Below are 22,811 nucleotides of genomic sequence, written 5' to 3' on the forward strand. Positions count from 1 at the left end.
TCAGGTCACAAAATTGGGTAGCCATTCAGGCAGGCCAAAGCAAAGGCTGTCACTGAAAAGTTTCAAGGGAAGCTCTGCCCAGTCATCTCTGCCTAGAAAGATAATCTTCATAATCAATCATTTGTGGTTAGTGAGAAGCCATAGGAAGGAATAGGTATAGTAAGTAACCAAGGAACCATAAGAATACTAAATGGCACCCAGTGTGAACCCATACATATTTGAATGATTCAATCTCAAATTTAAAGGTTATCTTAAAAGGACAATTTTGATAAAGATGTCAATGATCACTCTTATTTAAGGTACAGGAACTCTGATGCTAATTAGGAGGATGTTTCTAGGTGCACAAAATATGTTGAATTCTTCTTTGCAAGTGCTCTTATAAGAAAGTTGAACATAGTGTCAGGCTAATTTAAAACACCACTAATGTACCTTTTTATTTGCTTTGCTGAAATCACATAATTGTCCTTCCAACACAGTTGACTCTTTAAGAAGAGTTATTTTAGGAAAGCCTCTCTTCAAACAATGAGAAAGAAACAACAACTGATATTTTGTGAAGCCAAAACCTAGAAGTGGAATGACAGAAAACTGGTTTAAACAAATCTCTGTAGTTTGGATATGCCTTTTAAATCTTTTCCAAAATATGCAATGAGAAGTAGTAATGACTGCGCTATGCCTGTGAAGGAAAAGGAAGGCATAAATAATTCCACGAGCAAAGTATTCTGTTTTGAAGTAGAGGCAGAAGTAACATTGCTATAAATTAGCTACACTGCACTTAAATTACATAACTGAGCAAACTACTAATAATTGTCATAAGCATGTTAACACTAGCTTTTTAAAATAATTTATAAGTCTATGTCCTCAGGCATTCAGGCTGAACATGACCTTTCTAACCTAAATTTCCCAGGACTGTTGAAAGATCCATACACTATATTTTAATGGCCATTATAGTGCATTGCAACAATGTTTTGTATTATTGATGCTTTCAGACAGTAGTTCAAGTCACTACTGCATGGTGTGAAACAGAGCTAAGGCAGAAAGTACACAGCCTCTGAAATAGGAGACAATTTTTACTGAAAATGAACCTCATCCTCAGATTTGGACATGTCAAACCGAGTATAGACACTTCCAGTGTTCTGGAGAAACAGAATCTGATGTTCATGATTGACTATGTCATGGATATTACCTAAGTTGGAAAATTTGTATCTGAATGCATATCACCCAAAACTACAATGGGGGCTGAATCTGATAACTCTGCCTATGTATAACTTTATTATTCACTTGAAATATCTGTATTTTTCTTTGTAATACTTTAAATGATCCAGAAAGAACTTAGACAAAACATCCTAAACCAACAGTAAAGTTCTGAGCAAAGCTGCAAAGCAATAACATCTGTCCTTATTTTATTGATTTTGCAATATGATTTGTTAATCAATTAAAATCTGCCCATGATAAGCAAAAGGAGTGAAATCTTTTAAATGGACTGGTAACTCAAATCATAGCCTTTTAAAGACTTCCATAAACCTCATGCATAAGACCATTGATTAATATGAAATATAGTTATATATTTCACAGTGAAATGATTAAAATGACAATGATTTGAAATTAACATATTCATAAATTGTTTTAACCCATAACATTTCAATCACATATCCTACTACAGATATTGAAAACATACATGCTGAATACTTCATGTGGCAGTATGAAATGGAGAACAATATGAAGAATGTAAAAAATTAAAAGAAAAATCAAATCCTCAAAAGCTTCAGACTTCACAAAGCAAAGCTGTTAGTTACGCTCACTGAATAGCGATAACAACAACAAAACCAACAATAATTATGATGATGATGATAATATAAAGGCAGATTCTCAGATGCAATGCACTATTGCCAGGTCGATTTTCAATTACATTTCACTGATGTATTCATTTGTTTCTTAATGTGCTCATCTTGCCCATTAAGAATAATTAGCAGGCTTGCTTGGTGATTTCCTGGCTTCTGACAGTGATTTTTTCTCTTTTTTGTTGACAACCACTTTTACTTTTTGGAAAGTAATTTTTGGATATTATAGTATGACTGGCATGTAATTTAAGCTTCCTAAGAAATTTAAAGAGAAGATGTAAACAGTAATTTTTAAACAAGATTATTTTAATCTGTAATACCTACATAAAAAGCATAATACTAGGCATTAACTATTCCTGAAGAGCAGAATCTAGAAAAGAAAACAGTCTTTTATCCCACATTAATTTGGTATGCTAAACACTTAAAAAATACCATCAGCAATAATAAAAATTAGCAGAATCCATCATTTGTAGTCTGTGGCACTTGGGGCCAAATACTATTTCCAATTACACTAAACATTCTTACTGATTTCAGTGAGTCTGGTGTGGCTGAAACAGATCTACATTTAGCCTAAACTTCTGTTATAGCTAGTCACTATAGAAAAGAATGCAAAAGAAAATCACCATAAGACAGGTCATAAAATTACTACTGAAGTCCATAAAACACATAAAATGCCACATAAATTTTATTATGTGCACTTTTAAGAATACATTCCACCTACACTGTAAAGTTCTTAGTCTGCTGCACTTTGGCACCCTGCTAATATTAAGCCCATTGTAAAATCCAACACAATAAAAGCACTTTGAATGCTGAGCCTTCAGAGCACCAAATGTTAAAAAAGAAAAATAAATTCCTGTTAGAGCTTTCCACCAATCACTTCTCTGAAAGTGATTCACTGAGTGAATACAGATGAAGGCTTCTTGTAATACTTTGGGAAATAAAGAATATTTCTAAGACATATTGTGAAAAACTAAGGTGTGCTAATTAGATGACATTAACAGTATCTTTTTTCAGGGGAAAAAAAAGCACTTTAATTTGTTTAATTCCAAAGACTGAGTGAATACTTTTAGCACTCACCAATTTTCCTTGCTATAGGAGACTTCTACATTTCAAAAAAGTTCAGGTATGTTTATGGAATCTGCTATGCAAGATATTTGCTGACTTGATGATTACTGAGCTCACCTGAAGCTTTCTGTGGGTAAAATGGCCCTTTGTTAAATACCTATGCTTCTATAAAACCCCAGTTTGTTTTGTTAGGCTAGTTTCGAAACACTTTTTTTCTCCCACATTTTTTATCTTCGTAATGACATAGAAGAAAGATTGCAAGGGGTGATGGTGGTTAAAATACACAGAATAATGAGTACTTCCTCCTCAAGACATGAGTATAACGAACTAGAATTTAACAAAATAAGAATCCCTGGAACACAACTGAGAACTTGCATTTTCAATAAAAAGGAGACTTTTTATAAGGCTTCCTTCAAGTTTTAAAAGATATGATCTAGGATTGGCTGTTTTTCCATGAAATTGTTAAAGTGTTGTAAGCAATTACAGTTATACTGGTTAACTCTGAAAAAGTCTTTTTAAAGGTAGCAGCTAATATTATTGCACTACATCGTCTCCTGTTTTAACAATCATGGGCAACTGCCATTTTTTAAGCCACAAATTAATTTAACTTGTTTTCTCACTAAGTACTCATTATGTTAGCTCTCAAATACATAAAAAACTTAAATCTAAATAATTCTGATGATGCAGTGGCCAAAACCTGAAAAACTGGTCTGCCTTAAAATGCAAATGGAAAGATTACCAAGGAACAAAAGCAAATAGATATCTTCCTTTTTTTTCCTCTCAATTTCTAAGGGCTATTAGTATTCACTGTATATATCTGTTCTTGTTCTGTGCTGATATTTAATGTGGCCACAAATTATGCTCACTCATTCTCTCGCTTAGCCAAAGTCCAGTTCAATTTTCTGAACTATGTGTTCATATTAGAAGGGCATAATAGCAATTTATTCTAATGTAAGAAATAAAATAAAATACTTTCTACATGGGACAGAGGAGTTTTGCAACCTTACATCAAGAGAAATAATGATAAATTGATAATTGATTAAGCACACCAAATGGATAATTTGTAGGCAGTTAGAACTTAGCAGCAACAATGAAACTCTGCATTTCAACATACACTGGAAAAGCTATGACAATTTACAAATACTGGGTATGTTTTAAGAGGCTAGTATCTGAAACAAAAAAAAAAAATCTAGTTCTTCTGCAAAACAAATATGTGAAGGGGAGCTAATGATTTGATTCACTGCTACACCTCCTGTAATGTGCAGCATACACACAAGGAATCTTTCAGGACTCAACCATAAGAAAAATATTTACTACCATACTTGCTCTACACCAACACGTACATTTTTAATTAAAGAAGAAAATGTGGCATTTATTGTGGGGGAAGCTGTAGCTCTGTTCAAGATATTCTACATCTATTTTTTAATTACTTATGTGGGGACTTTTTCCTAATATACCCCATGCTGTCTGTCTTTATATCGATTGTTACTCAGCCAGTAAAAAGGAACGAGCACAACAAACCAGTTTTCTATCTGAATAAGGATACTTTTGATGGCCTTTTCATTTCCATCAGTTAACAGAACTTCTTTGACATCTGCAGAAATAGCAACCTGAAAAAAAGAGCACAGCAAACAATGAGCAAATATGCTTGTCTGTGTGGAAGTGAAGACAGGAGTGACAAGCCTTCAGTATCATGCTTCCTCACCTATTTCTCTGTAACAATCTTCAATCTTTTTTCATTTTATGTCTGCATTATTTTAATCATTCAATCAAATCAGTCAATACTTTTATCATTCCATTTGCGGGAGCCTCTATCTTGCTATCATTCTGTTCCGTAATTGCATTGTGACAGCGGATGATGGTATTCTGAGAGGCTTTCATTTGCGGGCTTCTGTTTATCTAGTAGAGCCATCATACAAGGCTGTCACTCTGCCTTTCAGCTTGCTTCTGTCTGACTGCCTGATGCCCTTCATATAACTTTGCATTGCAGGCAGATGGCTTTGTAAGGGTAATTTTTTTGTGAGCTTTGACATGCTCGCACATTGGGCTGTAACCTCGACACATTGTATAAGAGCGACAGGTTTGTCAAATGCCAATCAGTGTAACAATATGCTTTTATTTGTAGAGACATAAAAACTTGTCTAATGCACTGCACTGCTACATAATATCTCCTGAATACATGACTCAGAACCCAGAGAATGGTGAACGACTCTCCTGAATGGCCAATCTAATTCAAAAGAATCTAATTACCGAGAGCTCTGGATCATGTTTGTTGGTGTAATAATGCAGGCAAAACATTAGCAGCTATATCATGGTGCTCCAACTGTGATTCGCCAGGCTATTCCTGTATCTTAGCAAATGGGACTATAATCTGAAAAAAAAAATGCTTCAGCTATGGCAATGAAAGACAGACCGTACGTGGCCTGGAATATCACAACAAGGGATATTGACTACACGGAGGTAAAATGTTTCTGCTCATCGAGGCAACCATAAAATCAATATGATACGAAAGCAAGTCAATCTAGAAGGTCTCTCAAGACTCTGCAGCTTGACCGCAGCTGAGGCTGTTGACAGTTCTCTGACCCAGCAGTTGGAGGCACTGGAACATTTTTCCTTTTGTTTCTTCCTCTGAATGGGATTGGAATTGAGAAAAGACCTACCATGAGCCCAGCCAAGCATGTCATGCCACCCCCTAGCTCACACACAGCAAGGTCCCTGAAAGAGAGAAAGGAAATGGTAGAACCCATACAAATTAGATGAAAATGGTCAGAGAGACATATATGTTACAAGAACAAATTGCCATCTGCAGTAAGAACTCAGCTACCAGGAAGTTGTAGAGACATGACTAGGCTACCTCATGTCGTTTTGCGTTTTAAAAATAATTATGAAATAGAAAAGTCACAAAGCAGGCAAATCAGTGGGGGTTCCCTCATTAGCGTTCAGTGCAACATTACCACCGCTGAGCTGAAAAATCTGAGAAGGTTCCCTTTTTTCCCCTGTCAATGGCTCTGTCTTTTAGAACTAAACTAGCTAGAGTAGCGAAAGATAATTGTTAGGAAAGGATAACAATGTTAATCCACATTCATTCTTGCAAAAACAGTTAGAGAAGTAAATGGGGAAATTAATATTATTTATATATCTCTCCATATAGTTATGCCTAAAAGCCTTTTTAGATTAAAAAGAGAGAAGTTTTAAAACAAGCCATATACCACAAAGCAATTACACATGAAGAAATCTGATCCTTCAATTAGCACTTAAAACTGCAAGTGACCTACAAACAATGCTGTTATGAACAATGATGGGAACAGCAAACAGTTAAGCCACGGAAAACTAAACGAAGTTAGTGTCAAGAGCCTAAACCGAGCTCGAGGAGAGGGTTGAATACATGGTCTAAAAGGCTGCTTTTAACTTAAGACCATACTGCGCTGTTATTAAGACGTGCATGTGAAATATAATTTGGCGCAGAGAGCGTGCCGGATGGAAGCTTGCAGGGGGAGCCATAAAGAATGTCCTCCAGAGCCATGGCCTGCCCCAGGAGGGGAGGAGGGAGGGATGCTGACCCCGCGCCGAAACTGCGTGAAGCGGCGTCTACGGCAAGGCAGTGCCTCAGTTTAGGAACACGCTGCTTTATAGCTAAGTCTGCGGCAACAGTTACAGCTGGCAGAAATGTTCCCACTGAGACATTTTTGACAGGCAGAAAACAGAATTTCAGCTAAACAGATTTTTTTTTTTTGCGCACCTTTTCTTCTCCCCTAAAATGCCAACATTTGAAAATCTACTTTTACATGAAAGTATTACCTCCCTACTCACTCGACACAGATATTTAGGAAGAGAATCTAGGATGCCATATCAGTATCAGTATACAGATGCTGATATTTTGTTCACTGACACCAGAGGACTAGGCTGTATAACTGTATACTAATGCTCGCTGTCTGGATGGGATAGATTTATTTTTCTTAGACTCAACAGATTTTATTTGAAAAAAGTCTAGTTGTCCTATTTAAGGGAAATGAGGCAAAAGATGGACATAGTTCGAAGGAACAAGCTGTACATAAAACCAATGAGAATATAAAACAGATGTAGGAAATTTGAAGTTTGTGGTTTAAATAGAATGATTATAGATTTTTCCTCACATAAGTTTTTATTTTTCTAAACCATATATGTCATATATAAAAAATATATTCATATGGTTATATATATAAGATTTACAAGGCACTTAATCCTTTATGAGAGTCATGCTTATTGAAATAAACACAGAAAGTATCTAGTGTGGGGTTTTAGTGCATTTTGAGCCAAATTTTTATGTACATACACACATATACACATACATATTTATGCATATAAATAATTTAATTCTATGCAAAGTTCTCTTATTAGCAATTTTAAAAAAAATCATACCCATCTCTCAGGCAGTATTTAGTGACATTTATCAATGAGTATTAAAATAAGAAACTCTACTCTGAGCATACTGTTGAGAGGGCATAGTCCTGAGAAATCAGGATGTGAAACTGCTCATTTCCTCCACAGAAGTTTGACTGATCGCTGTCTCCAAGTATCCAGGCTTGTATACTCAAACTAGGAAAATTCCCTTTTAGTGAGCAGCACAGGGAGGTTTGCTGTGAAGAGCCTCTGAGAACAAGCAGATCGTATAAGCCACGGCATGGGGCTGGATGGCAAAGTGCTACAGGGACACCACCAAAGCAGCAAAAGTCACACAATGCAATGTCCAGCTAAGCCCGGAGGAAGGAGCAGCAACTACCAGATTAGGTGTGTTAGTTGCCTCCTCTAATGGGGTGGCCTTGGTTCAGGTGGCGGACTGAGTAGAAATGACGCTTTATGAGCCAGGGCATGCTTTAGTGCCAGGTCTTTGATTTCAGATAGTCTGAGCAAGCTGCAGGAAACAGCTCACAGCTGATACACTATCAGTTTTGGTACAAGGGGCAGGGACTTACAGCTCGGTCTTTCCTGTTTTACCAATACCATATGTACACAGGCTGAGGGATTTTGTACATTCCGAGCTAGTTTACCTGGTGTTAGCCTTGTACCCTCACTCAGAACACAATTTATGCCTCCAAATGCATTGTTATAATGGCTTTTCTTGCACCCCATTCATCCTCTGGACAATGAAACTTCAAGGATTTCCAAGTGCAAAGCTCTGTACACTCAAGCGGAAAGAGAGAGGATGCAGGATAGATTTTGTATTTAGGTGTTCCTATTGGAGCCTTGATAACTGTCTTCTACAAGTTTAGAAAATGTGGAAAAAAAAAAAAAACCAACCCAAAACAAATAAAAGTGCAGGATGTATCAAAATTGTTTCATAACATTTAAATACAGGTGCAAATTCCTCCATTGCTATATGCAGTGTTTATTATGTATTTTATCAGGTAGTGTTTTGCTTGCTTTTGCAACAGATGTCAGTTTAAAGAATGTCTTTTATTTTTCCTGACCTTCACAATCAGTACTGATCGATTGGAGCTTCACTTTTGTTTCCCAAAAATCAAAGTGAAATAAAACGCCTTGAGTGGAAATCAAAAGTCTTTGACATATAGCAGAAAGCTTGCTGTGCAATATTAGTACCCAAAGGCAGCTCAGAATTCTTTGTTAAGAGCAACATGCTTTCACCTTGAACATTTTAAATTAAATCTGAAGACTTAAATCATAGCAATCTTTACCATGCAGATACAATAAAACTAACAGATTGGAAAATATTTTTTTACGTTTAACTCTGTACCTGAATATTTCATTGTGCTTTAGGCAGTAGTAAGCCAGCACTTCTTCAGATGGCCAGAGACCTATAAAACAAAGATATATGCCTTCTTAGAGCAGAATTTTTTTTTGTCTAAAATAATACATATTACCATTTGCAAACCTCTACCAACTCTTTCATTTTCTAAATTTGCCAAAATACCACGGAATAAAGAAATAAATAAGACTTTTAATAGAAGACTTCTCATTTAAGCATTGGAACTGAATATTTCATAGATTTCATCCTGACTAATGATCAGAAATGTACTTTATAGATACACACACACATAAACATACACATGTATCTATCTATTTATATACATACAATTGTCAGGGCTTTAAAAGCTATAAAAAATTTACTTCTATGAAACTTCCAACATTTGGGCATTCACATGAACGTCAAACTGTTTGTACCAGGCCAGATGCGAGGCCCACCTTGCCTTGTAGTCTGTTTCTAACAGTGGACAGGAGCCCCCTCCTTTTTCATTTGCTGTCCTCTACAGGCATTGCATTTCTTCCCAGTTTCTTTTTATTTAGCTCCCTTTCTCTTAGGTTTGGTTAGGTCAGGCATCAGTCTGACTGTACGGGGCACTGACCAGCAACACATGCTAAGGACAAATACAGGACTAGGGCAATACCCGGTTGTGGCTCAAGAAGTTCCCGAGGAAGAGAGGAGACACAAGCAGTAAGTTCTGTTTAATAGTCACCAAAGGATTTTTCTAGTTGTTCTACGGACTGCAGTGAACTTTCCATAGCTGCAATGTCCCGTTGCAGGAAGTGCCACAGTTTTACCATGTGGTATAAATAAACATCTCCTCTCTCTTTTTTCGCACTTGCCTCCCTGTCATTTTCATTTGAGGCCCTCTGATCCTTATATGGGAATAGACATGAGCAATCACACTTTTTTTCACCTAATTTGTACTATTCATGACTTTATAAGCTTCCACCATACAACTTACACCGGTAATTGTCAAGGCATCCATGCAAATTTACCCCTCCCACACCATTCACTCACGAAACTTGCCGTTTAGTCAGACCAGTTTCCCACCTCACTCGAACATCTAACTGAAGTGCCATGGCCCGCGGAGAGGGCAGCACAGATTCTGCGTGGCTTGCATGCTGTCATGCAGGTACCAGTCTGCATCACTGGCACTTGAGTTACGTTCCCAAAGTTCAGGGAGGATGAATCAAAGGCATATGCGACCAAATTACAGCTGTGTGTGTTTTCCATCTGTTGTTGCTTAGCAATGAAAAAACATGCTGTCTGTCTATCGATGGGTAAAAACCAGGGTTAGCCTCCCCCCCCCCCCATAGACAGCATTATTAATTAACATGACAGAAACTTAATATTACGAACTAGGCACTTTAACGGTTTCAGTAAACTTAACAACAGACATGTGGGAGCACCCTTTAAATATGTCTAGACAGGTAAACTGGATTCCATGCAGCGTACTATGTATGTGCGTACTCTAGACCATTTTAAAAAAAATTTTTATTCCTGAGACTTTAAAAACATTACAACATATTTAATTGAAGCAGAAGTTTGGGAGAAAAACTGTCTTCCTTTTAAATCACTTAGAGTCTGATTGTAACTATCAAATATATAATTCTTCCTTTCCATCCAGTAAGTATTCTGAACTACCCTTACTCATAGTGATAAATAATGAAAATTTATCAATGTGTAATCTGCATGCAGGTCAAGCAAAAGCCTAGACAGGATTTGGCCAAAACTCTGCATACAACTTTTGGATGACAAAGATCTTAAAGGTAAAAAAAAACAGAGTGATGATTCATTTGTATGACAAAAACACTAAAGCGATAATGGTATTTGTCCTGTTTATGACAGTTTAGGCCAATTAGGTGCTTGCAAATGTGATATTTTGCTTAGACTTGCTAAGGGTTAAAATGAAACGTTCACACATGACTACCCATTCTTCAGTGAAACACACACTAAAAATTGTACAGAATTTTCCATCTCCCTTTTGAGCATTTCAATGCTTTTGAGCATTGAAATATGATAAAATGACAGATTTTGCAATAAATATAATAATTGTTTAAATGTTTTACTGTATAATATAATGAATGTTTCAGTTTGCAGTGACTGGTGTATACTCAAGCAATAAAAGTGCTTTTTTAATATTTAGTGAAGACACAGCTAATTTAATACCATTTATAACACTTACATCTCACATTACAAAAAAACCCCACACCCACAAACACAAAAAACCTAAACCCTTTTATGGCAAACTTTTAGCCTGAGCAAGTTTTAAAAACACTTATCAATTGTAGCAAAATCCTTCAACATCTGAGTTTTCAGTACCCTCAGTCAAATGTCTCTCACTTTTCTATGGTTATTATTGAAAGGGCACTTTGAATGATGTCACTAAATTTTTAATGAGGGGTCACCGTTCTTTCCCCTGCTACCATTACAATGTTGATACCGGCTGAAACTGCAGGTGTATCAGATAGCTCTGTGCTGAGAGAAAGGTAAAGCACCTTTGACAAGACAATGCTCTTCTTTAGGCAGATGCTAGCGATGCACACGAGACTGCTCCCCGCTCCCTTCCCCCACAGGGAAGGAAGTATCACCTCAGCAATGATATAAGTGGCTGGCAGCTAAAGAAGCAGGAGTCAGGAGGTCTTTCACAGGTCGCAAGTGTGGAAACACACAGTGCTCCCAGCTAAGCCAAGAAGCCAGAATACCTGTGTTAATTTTAGTAAAAGGAAAAGCTTCTCGTGCTTGGACAGGTAGGTAAGCCTCTTTACCTTCAAAACAGGGATAAGCTTAAAGATCCATGTGGAGGAGTTTGCATTCTGTCTTCTTCACTCTGACCTACATTCACCAACACAATGACCTACATTTTGAAGTTGCAAGTATAAGATAGTTCTGCTTCTGTTAGAAAACATACAGCTGTAATGCAGAAATGCAGCAATTCCTATGCATTAACAGCTACCACTAGGTTGTGAAAAGCATAATTTATTTCCTGCAAACACATACATATGGATATGGATTAAGTTTCCTTCGACCACACTTAAAATAATTCTTTCATATTTAAGATAAAATTATTGCATTTTGTATCATGAATTTGATTATAAATACATAACATTGGATGGGTACCTATTTGCATGTTCAATTACACACGACAGTCGATTATTTACAGACGTATAGGCAAAAGAATATCAAAAGGCCCCTAAATGGTGCTTGTATTTAAAAGGCTATAAATATAATACAAGTCCTAGACAGAGGGGCTAAAAATCTCTCTGTACAGGGAAATAGAGAGAAACAAGAATTTCATTTTGCAAAAATAAATAATCTGTGACATTTACTGCAGGATTTAAAACTCTTTATCATCTTTATAACTGCAATGTGAGAACACAAAATAGGTGCCAGAAAACATCGGAATCTCTACTGAAGCAAATAAAAAAATAAATTTGTGCTGGTGGTTTAATGGAGAGCCTGAAGAAGGATTGTGATTTGGCACGTCTGAAGACATGGGAGAGAGACAGTGCCCACAGAGCAACATCGGCCCGCATTTCAACTCTTGGCAGGTCTCCTTTCACCATTAGGATAGAGTAGGAGATCCACCACAAATATGCCCTAACAGCGGTGATGTCTACTTCCAGAGAGCTTCATGATACTTACTACAGTAGTAGGGGTAGAAAAACATTACACTAAATAGTATGATGATGGATGGAGAAATGTTATATATGCAGAGACATACAAAATGCACACATTTCTACAGCACTTATCACCATATCATAAAATCTCACCACAGTAATGGAGTCTACCTCACAAGAATTTGATGACATCATGAATTTCTATTGTCCCAGTTTTGCACATTAGGAACCAAACTAGGAGACAGAGACAGATTAAGTTACTTAAACACACAGAATGAAATTATGGGAAAGCCAAGAAAAAACCCTGAGTCATCCTAACACTCTGAGGTACGATGGAACCAGAAAATGACACCCAAACTTTTCCTAGAGAGGAACAGCACTAAGAAAAATTGCAAGAATGCTAAGAACACATAAATTAAGTTGCATTTATTACTCTCATAGTGCTTGCTAATGGAAAGTGTCAGGTCCTTCTGCACTAGCCATGGCACAATAGTTCTTTAAAGCAACCTTCAACCATATGGACTAAATCATGCGTAGACAGCCTTCTGAGGATGTTTTGGTTTAACCATCAGGTGGAGCACCACTAGTCCAAAGGAACATGAAACTTGTGTTTCTTCTGTGCCAAATCTAAAAATGCTGAATCCTGTATTATATTACAGAAAATCTTCTACTAGAAAGAAATTATCTAGTATTTAAAAAAACAAACAAACAAACACCTAAAAATTATTGTTTCTCCTCTGTGGCTTTGTACCATGTATTTTAAAGAACGCTGTCACACATTTGGATAACAAATACTGAGATCTGATGTGAAGTTCTTAAAGAACAGCATGCTATTAGAAAATTCTCAGGATAGAGTGCTGAGAATTTTGAGATGTATCTTTTTAAAGAAGACATTTCATTATTGGAACCATTATGCTTCTGCACTGCTCCATAGGTACAAACAAGTTGCAGTAGCTACTGATTACTTTAACTGGGATAGTGCATGCTCTGCTCTGCTCTGCTCTTCTGTCTGCCAACGCTACACACAGGAAACAAAGGGGCAAGTGGAGGTGACAGGTGAACTGTCCCTTGAAGCTCTGAGTAGGAGGTATAAAGCTGTCCTACAACTGCTTTGCTCATGCCAGGAGATTAAGAAGCTCCTTTCCAAGCTAAGCCAAATGGAAAGTTTTGTCACTTTTCCCTACCGTTTCACATGGCCACATGTACAGATGTCTGATCTCAAAATTCAAATTTTGTCTTTCATTTGCACTATTGAACTATGAGATGTCTTTCTATTCATTTGAAGTTTCAAATAAATTTTGCACAAATCTTATCTTAACCCTCAAAAGCAAAGACAATTTAAATTTGAAAAGTCAGTCATTTTCCTCAGATGAATATACTCAAAAAGATCTTTTTTGCCTACTATGTCCTGATTCTTGACTACATGAAATCACCTTATTTGCTTTAATACTCATCAAAGCGAGAGACAAAAAAGCATTATGGGCAAAGAGATGAATAATGTCTCAAAGGAAGTGCCAACAGTTGCACTGAGCAATGACGAATTGTTTTCTGACCGTAAGTAAAGTATTTTTCATCCTTCCTGACACCAAGACCCATTGTTGGTGTAGAGCAGAAAAACCTTTGGCACCACAATAGATTGCAGAGATGTTCAATTACGTACCTATCTGGACAGGCAACTATTCCCTATCTCCTCTGCTAAAAGACTGTAGAGTGCATGAAAAATCCCCAAAACTAAGGTATCTACTGGAACAGGCTAGTCTAGGAATTTAACATGGGAATTCTAGGAATTTAACATAAAGTCCTTCCACTTTTACTGTAGCGTCATTGCAATCATGATTTTACAGTATCAAACCATATTTTCTTCTGACTATGCATTCTATTCAAGTCATAAGGGAAGGTAAGTTTGATTATTCTATCCTGGTTAGTTTTTGCATGGATCACCACCACCACTGTTCACAGCAAGAAGCATGGTACAACTGCTGGAGTTTTCTGGAGAAGACAGTAGGTCAAAATCAAGGTTCAACAGCCCTGTAATTTGGAGTAAATTTCAAAATGAGGCTCTACCCAATATTATGTGCCCTTCTGTCAGTGGAGCACTAAAATTCACTTCCAAGTCAAAGAAAAAATACAAAATTATGAATAGCACAATGAAGACCAGTACAAAGTGGATGTACAGTGTATATCTGCCAAGTACACCTTGCTAGTAACATAACATGGTTGTTCTAATTTGAGTAATGGCTGGAGCAAAGACTACTCATAATTAATTGTACTGCTGCAGCTAGTTTGCATGGATGGCTCTCAAAAATACTTCTAGCTCTCAACTTTCTTCCAACTCCATACCTCCAGCCCCTTTTCAATATAATTTTATCATAAAAGATGTTGCTTAGTATAGTCAGGAAGTAAAGATTTTATTTTCATTCGCTTGTTCACACAGCATGAAAAATGTGACACAGATGAAAGGATAATCAGTGATCCAGGTTACCTGAGATCCCGCCTAAGGTGCATTGAATCTAAAAAACATAAACACATATAATAAGGCACTATAACCACAAATATTAAAATGTTTAGCTGCCATAAAATGCATGTATAGAAGAGTGGAAATCTTCCATAGAAAATGGCTTTCATAATAATCTAAAGACAATTCAGGTCACCTTAATAAAAAGAAGAAATAGAGGGAATTCCCAAGTGAGGAAAAAACCACTGAAAAAACTCCTGTTATTTCATCCTGTTGGCAGTACACAAGCCCCCTGTTTTCAATCTTTCACCCTTAAGTTTAAGTTTACACCCACCTACAGCAGGAGTAGATAAAAGAGGGGTCATTGTCACCAAGTTGGTTGCAGATGGTCTGCCCGGAATTGTAAAACTATTTTCCTACAAAATTTAATTTGAGAGGAAATGTTCAAAGTGAGAACAGTTACAGAGTACCGTGCTCTTCTAGACATTTGACCACCTCAGGTGTCAAAATAAGAGCTAACCTCTTTTGAAAGTCCAATGGTTTAATCTGAGGCTCTGCACTCTGGAATTTACCCCAACTGTATTTGCAAGCAAGCAACTTCAGTGATAAATGCACACAGTGTGAAAAAAGTATTTAATAGTCTTTATATTAGCACCTTACACCCATGCCTTACTGCACCTGACTTCTGCACGTGGAAAAACACCTTTTAAGTCCAGTGAAGAGAAGTAATTTCACGCAGGGAGAATGGCTAGCTTACTTTTCCACAGCTGGAATGCTACAGTAAGTTTGAAAAGGTACAAGAACATGAGAAAAAATAGAACATATAAAGAGAAACATATCTCACCATTTTTCCCTATGCATTTTATAGAAAGTCTTGTCTCTCTTTCAATCTAGAGCAGAATTCATGATATTCAGATCATTGAAAAATATGTATAAGCACCGGCTGAGATCTTCAGCCTAGGCAAAATGGCCTCAGCACTGTATCTCTCACTTTCATTCTCATTACTATTCATGACTAGGAGGGAAACACGATGGTCTGCAATCTGCAGATTTCTTTTAGAGTGCAAACTTAAGAGCCTTGTTGGAACTGATGTGGAAATACAGTAACAAGTCAAAGCTGTAAATGTACGCATATCTCTTCCATAAGAAAAATCGTCAAACTGTACAAATCTACTTCTATGATTGTCTTTAACATCCTTTTTTCAAACAAATGAATTTGATTGTGTTGGGGGGTTGTTTTTGGTTTTCTTTTTTTTTTTTACCTAGTTTTCAAATAGTTATTAAAAATTAAACAACACTGGAACAAACCTTTTGTGATTATAGACTTCATTCTCCTGCAAAAAACTGGATCTATAAATTTATGTACCATTGTAGATGTAAATTACAAAATTTTATATTCAACTATATTAAAACATCTATTCCAAAAATGATTACCAGTTGTGAAAAGCAGACAGGCTTATCACTTGCTGTCAGTTGTTCATGTCTAGTTAAGCAATAATGTGCTAAAACTGCTCTTTTGTTTTGTGTAAGAATTTTGGCAATAGAAGAAATGAACACTCGTTTAATAAAAACTCAGGCTGCTTTTTGCTTTGATGGAGGAAGCAGCTGCCTGTTTTCATTTGCTGCAGAGCAGCAAAACCCATCAATATAATAAGCAGCTTAGATGCATCCATCCACAGCATCTGTAAGGATATAGGGCTATTCGCTCAAAACCAATCCTTGGTTTAATTTTAACAAAGATGTGTCTGACATATTTGAAAATGCATTATAATAGGGTTTTGAAATACTAGCATTTTCTCTTTTCTTTTTAAATACTTTTCACAGATTTTGAAAGGCAAGTATACATATTGAATGATAGAAATGATAAAACAAATATTGCTATAGCAAACAGCAGAACTAGGCTAAAAATGCAAAGATGGAACATTAAGAGATGCCTTCTGGTTCACAGGCTGTCCTGTCCCTTGAAAATATAGAAAAATAGTGTTTCAGTCTTTTCAGTGAAGGTTTTTTTTCAGAGCAGAGAAAGATACCAGAAATAAGTATCACAGAAAAACACCCCTGCAAAGATCATAGATACATTGAACAACTATATTTCCTGAGATACACTTTTCCTTCCCTCCCTCATGCTTTGATTAATAGATTAATATTAATGCTCATTTCCAAAGATACTTATCAAATTATTTTCTACTATTGCCTGAAAGTAATATAATTCTTTACTAAGTTTCACCAGTGTGAGTTTGTCCCAAGTGACAACTTCTAATTGCAATAAAATTTTTTAATGAAAAATAGAGTTACAGGACTTTCATATATAATTACAAAAACAGGAAGTGAGAGGTAAAAGACCACCTGAGATATAAAACATAAAACTCTATTTTCACTCTAAAAATGTGATATGGCATATTTGTATTATTAAGAATTCTTAAGACATTATTATTATTTTAGTGCTGTTCGGCTTTCTAAGACCTTTCTAAGCTGAGCTTTTAGATGATTTGCACATTAACTGAGAAGTCAGATAATTCTTAATCCTCCTCTTTTTCAGATCCAATAATGGATAAGGGAGCATCTTAGCATGATCAACTACAATCTGCCTAGCCTGAGTGGTAGTACACCTGAATTTAGGATTAGTCATCCGGTTTTCATAATATCTGACTTAAATGAGCACTCATTCTGGGAAGTGTAGAAAAAGAATATTCAATATTTGAACTGGACCGTTTAAATACGTAGCAATGAATTTTGAGTGCATGCATATTTATTTGCTTCACAAACAAAAAGCTATACAGAAAGGAAGATTTTAAAGAATCACATCCAGGAAAATAGTTGGATAGTCCAATGAAATAACTGCTTTTTTCAGTATTCACAATAGCTTACAGGTATAATCAACCATATGTCAGCTGTAGCCTTGCATCTCTATCTAGTCAATTCCAATATCCTAATTTCACTTTTGTCCATAGATGAAGTGAGGAAACTTGTTGGTTTGGAGGGGTGTGTGTGTGGTTTTTTTTCTTTCTTTTTTTTCTTTTTTTTTCTTTTTTTTTTTTGTTTTGCTTTTTACAGATATGTCATGGGTAGAGAAGGTAACAAACCTGTAGATTAACCCTGGTTACTAATACTGCTTATTTTCCTCAAATATCTGATACAGAACATGGCAGTCTGGGTCAGTGATGTATGCAGCCTTATGTAGTGCTCAGGATAAAGAAAGTGGAATTTATTTGGGGGATTTTGATTGCATTCGGAAGTGGTGTCTAGAGCTTGGATTTTTCATGTTTGTTTTTTATTTTTTTCCCATCAAATTAAGTAAACAAAGACAATACTTTTTCGGTCCTAGTAGCTTCTGATTCAGCATTTTTCTCCTTTATCAAACTCTGCCATCCTACGTAGTTTACCAAACTATTAGAAAAGCATCCACTCTGTGCTGCCTGGAGATATTAACTGTGTGCAAGCGGAAATACTATCACTTTTTTGTTGAGTTGCACTGCAACAAGATTGTGTTGAACTGCACAGTTCAATTTGAAGACTTTGGACCATCTCTCTCTCTAACAAAACAGTATATCTCAGTACTGGGAACTTCATATACTGGCAAAAGGTGACCATGCATCCTGCACATTCTTAAATGAAATCATTAGATCACCATATTCAATGAGCCTTGATTCTTTCTCTGGGGGTATCTTCAACCGTTGCCAAGTGAGCAATTTTTAAAAGTCTACACTACTGGCACCCACCCTGCAGCAGGTGCCCAAAATCCCCCTACCTTACTAAACCTTGTTTTCATCTCTCACATGGGATTAGATTTGTAACGAGTTCTTTAAGTGACAATGCTGCACGAGGATGAATGACTCCATATGGATCACCATTCCCTATGAATTTAGATTGTAAGACTTAAGGCAAATGTTATCATTTGTAGTGAGGGAAAATATTTACAGGGTTTTTTCTGAAAGGCCAAGGATTAAATAAACACAAAGATCCTTCAGATCCTTCCAGGTCAGGACTGACATACGTTTATAAGCAAACACAAGAGAACTTATACTACTATTGCTCATGGCTGGTTTTTGCCTGAACGGTTTTCAAGAACCATAGCTGTTGATCTGGCACTTTTCACGAGCACTAAATACAATGGGCCAGATCTTCAGCTGGTATTATGTGGAATTATGCCAGCGTATCCCAGCTAACAAACTAGCCTTGAATTTGAGATATGTATGGTCTTTCTGAGAAACTGAGTAGCTTTTATTATATTAGTATATGCTAGTAATACTGCTTTGGATCATTTTGTAGAGTCAAATCCAAGGGCATCCTTCCCAGGAAATCAATGTTTCAGTGGGTTATGTTAAGGGAGGATACAAAAGTGATAAGAGTAGAATTTTGTCTCCAAAGTGGTATGAAATATTAACAACCAGTTTTCCATGATTACTTTCACATTTCCCATGTTACTGTAATAAACTATGACCTAACTGACCACATTCTTATTTCACAAGGCATAAATTCTGGAAAAGAGCAACACAGGTGCTACAAGAATTCTGCTGAAAAACATTGTAGAGCTGTATAAGCACTTACACTCTTACATAGAAGTGCTCTTAGGTCAAGAATAATATACTTTGACTAAGATACATAGCTTAGGGACTTACGCCGTTTTTCAGTGTTGAAAGAATGTATTTCAGAACATCCAGTGGACTGAGTCTCAAAAACAAAGGAACAAAACCAAAGCAAATCATTATACCCAACTTAATTAGATGAAAGCATGAAAAAGCCTATGAGCTAACCTTGCAACAAACAAACAACATGTTCAGGTTTATCATTGGTAGGCCTTGAAAGAAAGTTGATAAAACTCTTAATTAAAGTAAGCGCACATGGTCTGACTTCAGGAATTGCTCAGTCATACACTAGCACAGAAATTAGGCCCCATCTTTTGACACTACAATTTGCATGGGCAACTTTTTGCTTGTGTGCTCCATTCCCTGGTGACCACAGACCCTTGGGTGACCCTAGGGTTCTCCCTAGGGAGTAGGAAGGTTTTACAATATCTAACCTAGGCCACTGTATTCTTTGAGGCAGATTTTTATTAACAGCAAAGCCAACATGGTAAGTTATCAGCTTTACAGCATTTCTTGCACAGACCGACCTTGAAACACTGTGTTAAATCTGCACGCCAAACTCCCATATTAGCAGGTAGACTCTTCAATATCTAGATTACGTTTTTTCTTAATGAGTTTTGAGCTCAGACTTTAAAAATGGAGAGGCAGGTAGGTGTATAATCTTCTGAAATTCAAACTTTTTCCTTAAGGATTAAATGTGTTGTGACACTATTTTCATATAGCTCTCCATCAATAAAGTAATAACACTGTAATAATGAGGAAAAACACTTTTTAAAAAAAATAGTTGTATGTCACCATTATAGTAATTAGCAGTTAATAACAAAGTTTAGCACTTTCTTGTTCTCTTTTCCTGTTAAGAGTTTGAGTCACAATAAAAAAGTAATTTCCTGTTACTTCTGGGGAAGGCGGGGGGGGGGGGAGGAATAGGGGTCATGAAATATATGCAATTTTCACATATAACACACTGTTGAAAATGTAATTCTCCATGTGTTCTTTTCTGAAAATATGTTCTATATTCCTGGATTGTCTTTGCTATCAGGAGCAGGATTGAAATCTCCACTGTAGTATTTATCTGAGGCTGTGATAGCTCAGTTGTCTGCCTCCAAATGCCAAGATAGGGGGAATCTCATCAACTGGAGACCAGCTGCATGATGGGCAGTTAATAGATATATCAAACCTTAGGATATATGCTAAGCTGAGGAGATGATTGGTCGGTTGATATACTGATTGATTAGCATAGGGAGAATGGGTTTCTTCTTGACAACCTAAGATTATGCTTCAGCTAAGCTCAAATTGCTTACACCTCTTCTATTGGGTTTAAAATTACAGTCCTGTCATCTAAAATCTCTCTTCAATGAAATTTTTACCATATATAAAAATTAAAGGGAAAAAGAAAGTAGGTGCAATGGATAAGAGTAAATGGAGTAGATATATTTCATACTACTGCTGTTGGTACCACTGGAAAAAGTTGATAAGTAAATCCACTTGAAATATGTTATATATTCTGTACACTACTAAGGAGCACTTTACAATAATTTAAAATGGGGGAGTGTGGGGTGTGGAGTTTAAAATATTAAAAAGGAATCAGTGCTGATATTATTGCTTTAAAAAACTACAGTAGTTATTAAGCAAAGTAATTATACAGTTGTGATACTACCAATACATTTTTGTCCTCTTTACAGGTATTTCCTAGGTTTTGTCAAAATGTATTTAAATTACATTATAGTTATCAGAAACATATCACATAATTGCAACAGAATGCAACACCTCACAGGAGAAAGGCTTACATTCTGCAAGCTAGAGAAGCAACATATATACTTTTGTATTTTTTCCTTGAGAAGTCTGGAATTTGTTTTCCCATGAAAGCAGATAGAATTACATTTTATTTACAAAATATTTTAGACTGTGTCATCAGTAGAGCAGGACACTAGAAGAAAACACAATATTTTTAAAAATTACTATACTATGTAATCATTTGTTGCTAAAACAACATTTCTTACACCTATCATCCATGTAATTCCCAGCATTACATGTTCTTCATAATACCAGGCTTTGTCAGTTGAGAAAGATGCAAACACTATTAAATAAAACATTATAAAATCAAACAAACTTTTTATTATCTTTAATTTGATACTTTGAAACACTTCTCTGCTTGGGCAAACAAGAATTTAGTAGTCATGTAATAAAAAGAAAGTGGCTCATTGAGAATGTTGAAATCTGCATTAATAAATAAGCCTGGGTTTCTCAGATTTTTTTTCTTCCCTTTCGTATCTGCTATGAGCGGTAGGGGATCAGCTGCAACTCAAATCCCCAGCTGAACAACCCAAATACAACTGAGTGAGCAGACTTAAAACAAGGCCATTTATTGGTGCCTGTTATGCAAACAAAGCATCCAAGCCTTAGAAACAGATGTCAACTGAAGCATATGCTTACTGTAAACTGGAATTTGATTCTCTTTATAAAAATAGACTTAAATGGGCCTTCAGAGACTAGGCTGCCTCTTGTTGTATACCATTGCCTAACGTGATTCAGCCTTAAGCTTTTTAAAAGATGAATAGACTGATATCCAAGGGCAAAAAAAAAAAAAGTAAAAAAAAAAAATTAAATGGGAAATAAATGATAACATGTTGGAGCAGTTCCCAGAAGCAATTTTACAGATTTTCTCTAAAAACACAAGACAGGAAGTTCAAAGCGCAGTGCAGGTCACCTATGGCATGTCGAGTTATCATTTTTCTACCACTTAGGGTGAAAAAGGGACTTTATGTTCAAGTGGCAAGTTTAGTACTCTGCTTTTTCTTCTTCCTTTTTTTTTTTTAACTTTTTTCTTTTTTTTTACCTCTTCTCACATCTTGATGCCTTTTAAATGTCACTTATTTTACATGAGGCAGTTGGTAGAGACATGAGTCAACAGCAATCAGAACCATTATCCCCTGCAGCGAGCCCTGGTCCTAATGCATTATGACACCTTAGCTGGCCAGCCACCGATTTACCTTTCTGCTTCTTAGGGAATTAAGTGGCATCATGTGAAAATGGTTGTGATATGAACAGCATGGGCATAACTGGTATTAAATTTACCTCTCAGCCTAAGTGAATTTTCCTCACATGTGACTAATCAAAATGAAAGCTGTAGACATGGGCAGATCTGGCCAGCACTTCTCCACCCCTGGGATTGGGGCTATTTTGTTTTATCTCTTTGTACAAGCTGGCAGAAGTTTAAAGTGAAGGGGATAATCCAGTGCTGGTGTCTTTATGAAATAACATCCTTACATGAAGAGGCTTTTAACTGTCTGTCGCTGTCCTCTCAAAAAAAAAAGAGCGTGACAATCTCATTTTGCTGAGCACCCTCCCATGAAAGGAGAAAATAATAGCCATAACAGCTATGGCTAGTACTGACCTTACATGATCCATTATCCACTAAACACTTTAAAAGTCAGTTTTACATACACTGTGGGGGAAATTAGAGAACTATCACAATCATTTTCACTTTAGTGAATTTGTCTTCTG

General features: G+C 36.3%; 1 protein-coding gene across 1 annotated transcript in view; it reads right to left on the minus strand.

Moving 5' to 3' along the window:
- Positions 1 to 22,811, minus strand: part of CAMKMT (calmodulin-lysine N-methyltransferase) — a 218,679-nt gene that overhangs the window by 36,079 nt on the left and 159,789 nt on the right. The window contains exons 4-6 of the mRNA XM_064446093.1: positions 8,635 to 8,695; positions 5,564 to 5,618; positions 4,450 to 4,513 (exon numbers count right to left, since the gene is read on the minus strand). Of these exons, the coding sequence (XP_064302163.1) occupies positions 4,450 to 4,513; positions 5,564 to 5,618; positions 8,635 to 8,695 (180 nt within the window). The remainder of the gene's footprint in view (positions 1 to 4,449; positions 4,514 to 5,563; positions 5,619 to 8,634; positions 8,696 to 22,811) is intronic.

Source organism: Phalacrocorax carbo, chromosome 3, assembly GCF_963921805.1.
Source record: "Phalacrocorax carbo chromosome 3, bPhaCar2.1, whole genome shotgun sequence".
In the NCBI taxonomy this organism is placed as follows: domain Eukaryota; kingdom Metazoa; phylum Chordata; class Aves; order Suliformes; family Phalacrocoracidae; genus Phalacrocorax; species Phalacrocorax carbo.